Source organism: Equus caballus, chromosome 28, assembly GCF_041296265.1.
Source record: "Equus caballus isolate H_3958 breed thoroughbred chromosome 28, TB-T2T, whole genome shotgun sequence".
Taxonomy (NCBI): domain Eukaryota; kingdom Metazoa; phylum Chordata; class Mammalia; order Perissodactyla; family Equidae; genus Equus; species Equus caballus.
This window is the reverse complement of record NC_091711.1, coordinates 11,194,839-11,208,920: the sequence shown is the minus strand read 5'-3', so window position 1 is coordinate 11,208,920 and position 14,082 is coordinate 11,194,839. Positions and strand designations below refer to the sequence as shown.

The window sequence follows — 14,082 nt, the reverse complement described above, 5'->3', positions numbered from 1 at the left end:
ATATCTTACTTTATCGAATTTAAATGTTACAGTTTCTAATAACTAAAAAGGAATAGCAATCAGAATACTCAAGCCAGTACTTTGTGATTTCTGTCGTTATAACACTGTAACCTTTGAAAGTTCTTAATTTTCATCTTACTTGCTCATGCCAAAGATATGTATGCAAACTAGTTTGTGAGACAGATCAACCTGTCAGCAAACAGAATCTTAAATTTTTATATAAGTTATGCTACCACAACAAATCTCCATGTGATAAAGGTTATATAGAGCATTCTTATCAAAAAAGATGTATCACTGGAATAGTCTAAAGAAGAAATTATAAATTGTTTCACATGTGATGTTTATTATTGTTTCATTTGCTCTTATAATTTAAAATAATGTTCTGGAAATATAAAATAGCACGATGCAGGAGCCAGCCATGTGGTGTAGTGGTTAAGTTCGGTGTGCTCTGCTTTGGCAGCTAGGGTTCACATGTTTGGATCCTGGGTGCAGACCTACACCACTCATCAGCCATGCTGAGGTGGTGACCCACATACAAAATAGAGGAAGACTGGCAACAGATGTTAGCTCAGGGCAAATCTTCCTTAGCAAAATAAAAAAGTAAAAATAGCATGACACAATGATTTATTTAGAAACATTGATATAAGATGTATTGACATAAATTTGTAACTCCACATTAATAGAAAATGCCACATAGCATTTAAAACAAATTCCAGAGTGGCTGTAATATTTCATATGATGCAATTTATGTTAGTTATTATTGGCAGTTTACAGACATTTGATGCTTTCACTTGACGTATTATAAATATTTGTGAATATGAAATCATGCACTTTAAATGTTTTGGGATGTTTATTTTGTTGGAATTAATTAAATTTAGTTAATTGGAATGGCTAATTCACCATGAAAATTCTTATCTTTTGCTGTAGATATGAACTTAAGAAAATCTGCTTTTCAGGGTCAAAAACCTCATAATGTTATGTCATCTGTCTCCACCTTGTGGTTATCATGAATATCGCTACTTTTTAATTTTGCACGACTTCCTAGACACATATGAGAATGGTTGAATGCTATGGAAAAATAAGAATGCTTGTCTACCTTTGGATTTTTACTTTTAGACACTAGAAATAACAGTATTTCACATGACAGAAAATTCAGATCCATTATATCAAAGAGTTAGGTCATCTAAAGCATGTCTGGGTCTCTTGGCCAACGTTAAAGTAATATCTTGCAAAAATATTATATAACTTTCATATCACATAGCTAAACTGAACACTGGAGCAGTCCACTCAACACATCTCTTTGTCTAAACATGTTCCCTTAGAATTTCATAGGACGTACAGGCCTTGTATGACACTTTCCAGGAGAGTCACAAAACGAGGGAGAATGCTTTTCTGATGAGAAATTGTTGTCTCCCTTTTCCCAAGAAAAATGTAAGTCTTCAGTAACGTTTCTTAAGTTATTAAATCAAAGATTTTATTCTATCTTTTAAAGATAAACTCCTAACTTTCAAATACACACTATTTTCTTCTCTTTTCCTTTTGACTCAAGAACTGGGGATGTTCCAGGGGTTGCGGCTTTGCTTTCAGGAATTTACAGTCTGTCCAAGTTTGTTTCAAGAGGTGAGAAATTTTCACAAAAGTGTCTAAGTCATAGATTACCCCTGTCAAGCCATGTCTCAGTAAAAGAAAGTTGTCGAATCAGATCATCTATATCAAAAACTGGAAATGATCTAATCTGAGGAAAAGTTCCTACCCAGTTGAATTAGTAAACCAAATTTGCCAGCTCTCCTACTAACTTAGCGTGTTTGCCACTTTAGAATTTCATGTCTTGTTGCACGGAGAGTTAAACACTGAAGAGAATGTAAAGTTCTACTGATTGAAAACACTACCTCAAAACCCAGCAGGACACCCGCACCCCTCACAGTCACACTGCTTACAACAGTATAGACTCTTGACTTTCACCTGCTTTAGATGTAAACTGCAGCAGCCCCGGCTCCTCCACAGAGATATGTGTGAAGCCAGCCCCTCTTTAAATGCACACTTTGCACATTACAGAGAACTGGGTATCATATAGTCAGTACATAATCTGCCTTTAACACAGACCTCCACTACGTGTCTTTCTTCTTGATGATTTTGTGATTAGATATTTCTGTCATGCACTCTTTCAAGAAAACAAATATGAATAATTTGTCTCTTTAGGGAAAACTAAGGCCATAATATTTCTTTGTCCTGCTGCTTTCAAAGGTTAAATACACATCATAATTATGTCTCGATTTTTGATGCTCCAACCTTAACTGCCCAAAACACTGTGACACGTTAACTAAAACTAAGGATTCAATAAATTTAATACAGGCTCGTGATTTCAGGATAAATGTTCATAAAACATGAGAAGACAAAAGAAAATACTATTTGTATGCATCAGGGAGGAACTACTTTTGGGCATTTTATACTTGGGCATATAATTAACCACTTTAAAATAATTAATTTATTTCCTTAAAATGTTCTTCAGATAAGAAAAGCCCTGAAGAAAGCTGGAATTCAGGAGGCGGCAGTTAGAAAACATAGGAAACTCCACTCATAATGTTTCCATTCCCAAAGGGGTCACAGCGCTCAAACGGTAGATTTCACATGTAATTACAAGCCTCATACCCTAGACTCGGGCCGCAGTGATGTAATGGGTGAACACTTACCTTTCTCATTGCCATTTGCATAATTTGGAGGCTTGTTCTTGTCAATGCTGTTAAAGCTCTGACTTCGCCTATTTAAATTAGAGGCTCCCTGGACCTTGCTGCTGCTGCCTGCAGCTGGCACCCTCGAGGGACCTGGAAGCCTGGAATAGCGTAAGGAAAATCACATCATTATTGTACATTGCGGAAAGGTAGGGAGCAGGAGCTCCAAGCAGGGAATAGTTAATGGGAAAAATCACAACATAGGAGGTTCTAAAATCTATTTAGCAGAGACTGTTGGTTTAAGTGGCAAACAACCAGCTAAACACAAGGTTTGAGAATCTTCAGAAAAATCTTGTTTCACTTTTCAATAACTATGACTCCAAAGTATATTAATAATCTAGAAAAATTAGAAATAAAGTAATGTTTAACTAAAAATGTCATACTTACCACACCTCTGATAAAGCAACAAAAAACAAAAAACAAACCTTTGACCTAAAAGTATGTAACAATTACATGAAAAGCAAGGGAGATAATGACTTCTAACTTAACGATGTTCTCAGGGTCTTAACCAGCTACCTGCAGGTGTTGTAAAGTTGTTCTTTTCAATGTATGGCACATTTGCTTTATTTTAGGCAGCTGTATCCTAAATCAACCTGTACATTAATAATAAGAAGAAAAAAGTTACTGAACAAATTGCCAACAGCAAATGCTTATTGAATCTCTAAGCTAGTTAGCTACAAGACACGGGGTGGAGACAAAAGTCATGAGTTAATTCATACTTGACTAACCTGTCTCACATAAAAACTTTCATTCTCTTGCCAAAAGTAGGCACCTAGACTTTGGCTGGTGATCTCACAAGTGCCGCCAACTGATCACAGAAGTGATACAAGAAGAAAGGACGCAGGTCTCAGAGGAAGAAAATCTCTGCTAGCAGAATGGCATTTAACATATATCTACAGTGACAATAGCTTCAGCTACTCTTTGTGTACAAAGGACAGAACATGAGAGATATATGCAGACTATCTCAAAATTAGTGGAATTTGACAGGAGGTTATGATCTTCAGGTATTTTTATTTGGATTATAATTAAATATCAGTTTGGATTATTTATTTCACTGTTTAGACAGTTTCCATATTAAAATTTCAAGTACAAATTATTTCATGAATGTGCCTAAAATGTGCAATTACTATATTTTATTTTACGCTACTAACATATATAGTATATGTATAATAAATTCAATCAACATAAATTACAAACTAGAAATTAAGAACTAGTATTGGCATTCTAAGACATGTTTAAAAACATGATAGTAAATGTTGCCAGCATCTTTGCTAGTATTTGCTGCCACCATGTGAATGTCACTGGGTACTGCTCTGATAAATTCTATTTTAAAAGAAAAACAAACAAAAACAATCCAGAACTTATAAACATGCACTGAACTTTTGACTGTTCTCTTTCACAAACTTTTTTAAATAAAAGAAGTTTATATTTGGCATATTGGTGTCCAATATGTCACAATTCTACAATCAGTGGTTACAATATTCAAATTAAACTCTCCTTTATAATACTACTTAATATATTATTTCCAATAGATTATTAGGAAATAATGAACTATTAAATGCTATAAATACTTTTTTAATAGTAGCAGGTATTGTAAACTGGAATGAACACCAAGAAAAGACAAATACCAGCTTAAAAGCAGAATTGTTGATTTCTTGGCATAATTAATAGTTTCAAAATGTTGACTGTATTTTGGAGTCTAACTACATATGGCTAATAGTTTCTTCAGCTATTTTGCTAATTAGAGGTGTGTCATGCACAAGATTAGAATCTTTTCCAAATGATTCCAGCATTTAACTCATGCTTAAATAAATCCACAGGGTTTATAAGTATAGCACAATAACCAGACACCAGGAATTTTGAGTACCAGTGATTGCATTCTGCAGAAAGAATTCAACGAATAAATCTAGCCAAATGTCCCAATCATAATAAATCTGAGAACTATTCCTGTGGACTCAGCCGTAGACTAAGAAAGTTCATTCCAAACTCACACGTATAAACAGATTTTTTCACAAAATTTGCCCTGCTTGCAATGAAACTTAACCTGTTTCTAGAAAGCAATTAAGATGCATTTTAATCTTTCCTGTGACCCATGAAGCCAAGTGATCTTTAGTTCTAAGAACAAATTAAAACGAATTAAGAAAACCATTTGCTCTTCTCATTACCCTAATTTGACCGGCAGCCAGAGCTCCAGATCATTCATCAAAGTAATAAAAAGAGAAATGAGAATGAAGCCAAAAAATAGAGAGATGTTCTATTAAATCAAAGTATTTAAAATATATTTTACATGCCTAAGTCTTAGAAGTGGTAATAAAAAATGCTTACTGTACATGGCAGCTCACTGTTCTTTGCACAACCTAATTTATATCATTTCCTATAATTTTTAATTAAATACTCTTTTAATTTGTCTCTCTAGAATCATTTTAATTACTGTGGAAATGGACATAGCTTAGAACGCCAAGGCAGGGAGAAAAGCACGCACCTCAAGGCAAGGCACACTAAGCAGTCCTTGCAGTCGAACATTGCATCTAACATGATACATCATGAAAGTGGTGACTAGTCACCCCCCTGCGTGAGATGGCACACATAATCACACACGAATCAGGGGAGCCAAACACATTTGCTGTGGCTTCACTCAGCTGTACCATCATGCATTCAGCAACTTAATGATTAAAAAAAAAATCAAACACTTTCCACACATTTTTATATACTAGCATTTTCCAAACAGTACAAAATGCACTGTCATTTATTATAACAGACTCTCTTTAAAATGCGTACCTCATAAAGAATAACAAATTTAAACTATTATAGATAAAAGAACAATCCAGGCTGAACTGGTGCTAACTTTCCCACAAAAATCTGCCAGTGTTTCTCAATTCTGCTTCAAAATGTGCAATAGTTAATGCATGCCCATCTCAAAAAGCAATTACAATTTTCTTGTACAACGTTTTGTGACCTGAAAAGAATGGGGCCTTCAAAGTCATTTTTTCTTGACTTTCTCTAAGCCTAGAACTTAGACTTCAGCCCAATCATAGCACTACATATAACAAAACTGAAATAGAAAAACCCAAAACCCACTTAATGATCTAACACAAACACGCTCATTCCCGAGAATGTGAATGGAAATCCACTTGGAAGAACTCAGTACTCTAAACTTTTCACCCAGAAGTACGTAGTTTTTGAAAAAATTTAGAATAATAGGACAAAATATCACTGGGTATTTACTTTATTATCACTAACAAGCAATAAATTAGAGATATTAACTGACCTAGTAGGCTTTTTTTGACTGGTTGCAATTCCACTGTGATTAGATTGAGTTGCATATCTGGCTGCCAGACTGTATGAGGAGAAACAGAGAAATTGAATTAAAGAGATTCTTTGAACATGGAAAGAAAGCACAAACTTACAAGAAACTATGAGTTAATGAAATGCAATTGGAACATGTATAAACATGTATAAGGAATAAATTAATTAGAAAATTATGATAATGCAACATATATACCATGACCTTTGACTATGAACACACTATGAAATAATGCCGTGAGCCCCTTGTAATAAAGTGTGTCACCATTGACTTTAAAATAATGGCTGTGTGATATTATTATTATTATTTTAAGTAGCAATATTTCATCTTATAAAAAAATTCAATCTTTGCAAATGACTATGAAAACTTCAGAAAAGCTAAAGTTTGGTTTACACAATAGAAAGATCTCTTTCTATAAAAGGTTGAAATTTAAAAAAGAGTAGGAAATGAATCATTGTTTTCTTTAATAAACTGTTCTAATTTGCTGTTTTAGCCTAAATATTATTTTGAAAACCAAGTGATTAAAATATCTAGTGTCTGTCCAATAATTTATATTGTTGATCTCTAGTTCTAGACAGAATGTTTTAAGGAGGTAACAATACAAGATGTTTTTCTAAAGACAGATCTATGCAAAAGTTGAGATTAAAGTGGAGTTAAAGTCTTCAAACCAAACTGAACAACTACCGATGACAACTTCTGGGTATTCTTGAATTAAAATTCTTAGTGATTTTTAAAATCAAAATCTTTGATCAAAAACACACAAGAAAGCATTATTTCAACGAAGTGTTGAAGAGCAGTGAATACTTTGTGAACAAAATGACAATTTGTACTTTAAGTTGATTTCTGCATTACCTAAGGGTTCTGAAATTGGTGTTCTGAAGAATACAGTGAGACCCAATAGACCTGAAACATGTCCGCACGCCCTGGGATGGTCAAGGCATGATGCCTGAGTGGGATCACTTTTCAGGTGAGCTGTGGTGACTCAACATGAACTCAGTTGTTGTGCGTGCAGTTTCCAAGGCCTCCAAGGAAAGAGGAACAACGTGGGGGTGTTGGAATCAGGGTGCAGGGTCGTTTGGAGCCCTGCTGCACTTGATCCAGTTGCTTTGCTGCCAAGCAGAGGGTATTTTAGTCAAGGGAAGGATTTCTTAGGATGATGACATCTTTCCTAAGTTAACTGTTACTCCACTGAGCCTGTCTGTGGTGGGAGCGCGCAGGTCATTAAAGCTGCCTGGTTGATGGGAATAACTCCCAACATGCAGTGAGCTTTTCAGCTTCTTGGAACACTTGTTTTTCACGTTTGGTATGAAATATTATTATTTGCATATAGTGCATTCTGTATTCTAACTACACTGGGCACTGGGTCAGCTGGCCACAGCTGGCCAAACTACCTCAGTAACAATAATAACAGAGAATAATTTAAAAATAAAAACCAAAGTTTTTCAATGAAAAGAAATATTAATTTAAAATTTAAATTTAAATATAAAGCACTCAAAGTGGAAATAAGTCTTTTGTGAACTTAGTCTAATTTGTCAACCCAAGAGTAAGAGAACTTTCTAAAGGTTCACCACTAGGTCTTATCCTATACTCTCCAACTTGAACACAAATATTAGCAGGAAAGATGACAATAAAACAATGTACTACTTTCCTTCAGGGAACTGAAGCCACCTTATTGGTTTTTCCTCCATGATTTTAAAGAAGTACCATAATTTCTAGCATAGAATTGGAAAGCCAACAACAAAACCTAGAGAGGTTAAGTGACTTGGCCAAAATCAATTTGGTTTTATGGCCCATATGTGCTCTCCAATTTATTACAAGAGAATACTCTACTTGTTGGTTGTGTTTTAGCATCAAGCCCTCAGACGTCAGTCCCTTGAACCCTGGCTTCTGTTCTGCTTCCCTAGTACTTGTAAAACTGTTACTTGAAGAACACAGGAGTTTTATTCAATTCTCACTATACTTGAACATCTTTGCATTGGACCATATTAATCGCTCTTCCTTTTTGAATCTCTCTCTTTCATGTACTGTCATACCAATAAGCTCACTTGATTTACCCACTATCATTCTTGTCTATTTTCTTTCCATCACCAGTCTGCCTTCCGTTACCATCTCTTAAAGGCATGCTTTTTTGTATGTCCCTTTTCCTCAAACTCTTGAGTGCATTCTTTCACTTAGCAATTTGTTTCTTACCAAAGATTTCAAATAAAATCTACTAGAAACTAGAATTAATGTCTGCATCATACTCCCGGCCGTCAAAACAGAATAAAAGACTTTTCCATTTCCATGATCTTCAAAATCAATCAGCACATTAAACTCACCATTTTCCTTCTTTTATCCTGCCTGTCCTAATCAGATCCTTCCTTTAATTTCTTGATTTCTATTCACAGGGTCATCATCTTTAGTCCTATGGGCTTAAACCTTAATAGTTGACTGTTTCCTTTTTCCTTTTAATTATTGCAGTTGTGCAATCAATATCCTGTCATGCTGACTTGACTGCTACAAATCCATGTGCATCTATGTTCTCCTTCAATTTGCATGTTTATCACACTAACTCAAACCCCCAACACTTCCCATAATGCCTCCAGCTCCCTGTATTTGTCTTAAACTTTTATATGGCTCTGTCTCCCTATGCAGCAGAAAAGCATTTTTTTCCCCCACAGTGCTTGTAATACCATTTCCCAAGTTTCAGATTTACAAATAGACTAGCAACAAAGCAGGTGAGAGGTACAGCTAATGTAATAAATTAGTAAAACAGACACCAGGGACATGTAGACACAGCTCTGAGGCAAGCGGAGTAGATAAATAGAGCCAGAACACCAGTACACTAAGGACTTTCAGACATCTGGATTGAAGACTGCGCATTTTTCTCCTGAAGTGTTGTAAAATGAGATTCCTTCTAGCTAATGGGTGGCAAAACTATCAGAGACAAAATTCTGCTAAAGGAAGTATCTGCTCATCTATCTGACAAAGTGAAATATCAAGAGAATGCTTCTTTTTTCCCCCAACATGGAAGAGAAGAGAAGGAGACTAGAGACAGTCAATTAAAAAAACAAAAAAAAGATGAAACTCATCTGGTGTTCCATACACAGAAGGATCCAGAGTGCCGGAACTTTCTAATCCAGGTTTAGTGCAAATCTCCACGTGGAAGTGTAATATCCATGTATTACAAGGAAAGAATACTTCTTAAAGTAAACAGATCCTGAATTATGATTACCCATTTTTATGAACCACCAGAGCCTCACAACTCCGTGTTGACCATAGATCAACAAAACTGGCATCACCTGGGACTTGTTAGAAATATTGAATCTTGGATCTCACCCCAGACCTACTGAAAAGCATCTGCATTTTAACAGGATTCCTATGCATAATAAAACTGAAGAAGCTGTGCTCTACAGAATATCCACAAATGTCCGGTCTTGGAGGAAAAAAACATGTAGTTTCCAATGTAAATAGCATAATCTAAACATAGCAAGCCATGCCTCACTTTCTGTCCTACTGCTGCTTTAGATACTGTTAACACCGTCCTTCTGGAAATCCTCATCTCCCTTAGCTTTCTTAGCACAACAGCTCTCTCTCCACCTACTCCTCCTGCTTCCCAGATATACATCTGCTCACTATCCCCAGCCCCTGAATTTTGTACCATGACCATGAATTTTTCCCAAACCATAATCTTAAGCATCAACTAATCTATTCCTCCATTCTTTTTATATCAAATCTATGTTTATCCTCAATCCTAAACTCAGAGTCTCTTTTCTAAATATCTCCTTGATATTTCCTAAATATTCCACGTGGATCTATCACCTAGATTTCTCCCAGATATTCCACAAATGTTCAAAATTTAACTCACTGTCCTTCTTTCAAACCATCCTCTCTCTCTTTAACTTTGCCCTCTAAATATAGTGTCATTAACATTCTCCCCATTGAACACTATGGAGTTGTCTTGACCATTACCCCCTCCTTTTTCAACTAAGTGTCATTTCTCTCATGGACTCTAATACCTCTTCACCAGTCTCCTTGTTATCAATCCATTTCTATTTACAGGCAAATCAAATCATTCTTCTCACAGCCACCAGAATTAACTTTGCAAGAAAGAATGGAAGTCAATGTCTTTCTTTGCAATTGCTGCTGACTCCCCATTGTCTGCAGGATAAAATTCAAGCTCCGTGATTTGGTTTATAAAGTGCTTCAGTATGTCTCCTCAGACTCTTACAGCTTTGCCTCATCTGCACATCCTCCACCCCATGTTCTCCACTGTCACCACTCCTCTGCCCCTTGCCTGTGGCCTCTTCTCCCGTGGATCTATGGCCTTTCTCATGAGGTTTCCTACATCTGAAACACCATTCCTTCTTTTCCCTACATTATGAAATCTCTTACTTCAAAATCCTGCTCAAATGTCTCCTTCTTGTTGAAGCATTTTTCAAGTCTCCCAGAGTTAAATTTTTCCTCCACTGGTCCACAGGTCTTTATTCTTCCCTAATTATGAGGTTGATATGGGGATTTATCAGGGTTAATGTCTGTCTCCTGTTCACCAGGATAGGAATTATATTATGGTCATTTTGCATTCTCTGTTCCTGTCCTGGGGTTGGTATGTGTTCAAGAACTAAATGGTTGATATTTACTGGGTAGTATTATCAAACAAAGGTATAACACCATCTTTTAAGCAAGAGAAATTGTTTTAAGAATAGAATTATCAGAAGTATATTAAATGAGGGAACAGAAAGACACTCATCTTCCTTGTGTCCTTCTTAAGTGACCGGGAGTTTACATTTATTTTCTTATTTAATCCTCACAATAATCCTATGAATGTGATCTCTATTTCTGGCTAAAAATATGAAACTAAAGCTTTTAAACATTAACTCATTTGTAGAAGTTGTATATCTTATAAATAACAGTATTGAAATTTAAACTCTGGTCTATTAGATTCTAAAATCTTGGCTGTGTTCTATGATACCATATCATTTTCTTGCAAGCTAATTACAAATTATAATATTTTAATGCGTCTTTTGCTATTAATTCATTGCCCTGTGGATTTGTGAATATCTCCAAGACATGATAATAATTTTATACTGCCTACTGAATGTCATCTCTTCCAGTCTCAAATAAATCCACTTTCAAAAGATACTCTTCAGCATTCAGATAATTACTATTAAATAATTTCATTTGCCAGGTCATTTTACGTAGAAAACTGGAATAGGCAATAAAATAACTTTAAAGGGTAAGACATGTTTACTATCTAAGCAGCTCTCTTCAAAAGTCTTCCAAGTAAACACAATCCTTTACATTTTTAAGCTACATTTTAGTCAGGGCTAGCAAATATGGCACATTATTTATAACCTGCCACTCTATGCCCATTGCACACATCACTCAATCACACAACATTTTCTGCTGAGCCCTGTGGTAGCCTCAAAAGCCTTGGCAAGGATGCAAGCAACACTTATTAATCAAAAGAATTAAAATGGGAGTGGCCCTTATTTGCATCTCTTCTTTCTGTTTTCATCAAACTATTTTTAAGAAGATTTTAGGGGTTCAGTAAAGGATTTTTGTAGATGATTCTATTTCTGTTGTAGTTATTCTAGCAGTGGACTTCTATGAGGAAGTAAAAAATATTTAATCTTATTACTTAGTTATCATCCTTAAAAATCAAATTAGACCCAGACATATAGATACACACATCATTAAAGAACCATCAAAACATAATATCTGAGCCTCCCACAATCCATCATTCTTTATCTCCATTGGCTGCCATCAAGCTTCTTTCAAAAAAATATCAGTTAAGACAGCAGACATTTGAATGGTCTCAATTTGTGTTTAATCACTATTATAATTTAAAATATTTTTTATTCATTCATTCTATAGATACTCTTTTAACACCTACTGTGTGCCCAGGTAAGGACCCAGAGAGCCACAGCAACTAGCTAAGTAATGGGGTCTTTGTCCTCACTGCAGTGGGGAATATCAAAAGGTTTTAATTGCAGAATAAATGATAAATTCTCAAATTAGAGAGATCCATCTCTTAGATATGTAAAGAAGGAACTGGGGGAGGAAGGAGGTTGAGATATTTAGCAAGGTTGGAACCAGGAGACCAAATATGAAATCACTGCTGTATTTCAGGCAAGATTTGATGAGGGCCTGAATGAAGGCAAAGGCACAGAAAATAGAAGTAAATGATTAATGAGAGAAGTTATAATCACGGACACAGAAATTCAAGAAGAGAAAAGAATCTAAAATGGCTCCTGGAGTACAGTTACATAGAAATAGAGTGTAGGAAAAGGAGATTGAACATCCTTGATACAGTATATGAGGAGAAAAAAATCAAGATTCTACTTCTAAGTTACATCACTAGTCAAAGGGTGCTGAAGTAACAGGAAATACTAGGAAGGTGTATATTCACAGACGAGTAACCCAGCTTCACAGTAGAGATAAAGAAAGATCACTTATTGTAACGGTTCTCTTATAAAGTGCATGAGTACTTTTGGATGTTGAATAAATGAATAAAAAATTGACTTCACAGCCCTAAGGTTTTGAAAGTGACAGATAGACATAGCTATTGAGAAATTTTATTCAGTTTTGTATTCCACGTATTCTAATAAGCATATATTCATTGATTAATCAACCAATTAATGAATCATTTAAAACACTTGTATTGACTGCCCACATGTATGGGTACTTAAAAGGATTTAATTTGGGAAAATCAGGTTTAAGTGTGCAAGGATGACATTCACTCTGAGAAGTAGAACCCTCAAAACCATGTATACTAACTCAAAACCCTTCCTATAGAGTATAATTTGATATTTAATGGAAATTGAATTTACTTCAAGGTTGGAAGGAGAAACAAAAATATTAGGGAGCTGTGCAAAAAGTGGTACATTAAAATATTTATTTTCTGTGAATTATGAAATGGAAATGCCAGTTGTATAAGATCTGGTACATTGGTTAACAGCACAGAATCTAGGGTCAGATTGCTCTGCCTAAATCTTGGTTCTGCTGTTCTCTGTGCCTGTGTCCTCGTCAATTAAATGAAGACGATGACTTTAGCTACCTCAAGGTTTTTACGAGGATTAAATTGTTAATCACTTAGAATGGTGCCTAGTACAAATAAGTGCTGTAACAGTTAAAAGAAAATTCAGTTGGATTCAGAGGTACGTTTGAGAGTCCCTGGATGCACTAAGACCCCAAGGGAGGCTCTGCAAATATTCTGGTGAATTCGGTATATCATAACTTCCCATATTCTTCAACCCCTACAATTACCCTGCTCTCCTGTGCTTGGTAGTCTTCCCACCACCACATCCTTTGGTTCTCCCTATCTCTTTTGATGTTACTACATTCTTACTCTGAACCCACAGGCATGGACTTCTCTTTCAGGACAGTGACGGAGCTTTTAACTCTGGTTCTCGTTCTCCAGGTTTATAATTACTTTAGGACCATGATTTCTTGGAAGTAAATACAATTAAGTCTTATTCTCCCTCAAACCTCCCTGGATACTACTCACTCTTCTTGTTTCCTGAACTCAACAATATAAATCCCTATTGGTCCCAATCCTATGAAGAATTATCAGAAATTGTACCAATAGGACATCTAAGAACCACCATTCCCAAAGCAATGCACACAGGGTGGGCCTTCCAGAACCTATAATTCTCAACACTGGACATAATCCAAAAAGTCTCTCAAATACAGGATTTAACAAATATTTTGCTCTGTGTATAGTGATTAGATGAAAATACGCTTTTGATATACCTAAAAGATATAATTTATTTACTTTAATATTTCAACCAGAGCTTTGTGTTAGATTTTTCCTCTAGATTTCACAACTGATTTGAAAGACAAGGATAAAATGTCTCAGAAAATGAGGGATTCCTCAAATAAAAATAAAAAATGGCCTTTAAGAAAGTAGCCAAAAAGCTACCATAACTCTGAATATATTGCAAAATGAACAAAAGGAACATTGTCTTGTTCACTCACATTATCCATAAATGTTTGTGGTGTCCAGAGTTTTGTTCTGGGCCCTCTTTTGTTCCCCTAGCTTTATACTCCGTTTCTGAGTAATCTCTA

At 35.4% G+C, this 14,082-nt stretch overlaps 1 protein-coding gene across 20 annotated transcripts in view; it reads right to left on the bottom strand.

The window, feature by feature from the left end:
* The window catches only part of NAV3 (neuron navigator 3), a 776,877-nt gene that overhangs the window by 181,757 nt on the left and 581,038 nt on the right, over positions 1-14,082 (bottom strand). For 18 of the 20 annotated variants that reach the window (XM_070254197.1, XM_070254205.1, XM_023631454.2 and 15 more), the window contains 2 exons: positions 5,998-6,066; positions 2,691-2,830 (listed from right to left, as the gene is read on the bottom strand). In XM_070254197.1, coding sequence (XP_070110298.1) covers positions 2,691-2,830; positions 5,998-6,066 — 209 coding nt within the window. The remainder of the gene's footprint in view (positions 1-2,690; positions 2,831-5,997; positions 6,067-14,082) is intronic. The other 2 variants (XM_070254199.1, XM_023631453.2) reach the window with 1 other exon arrangement.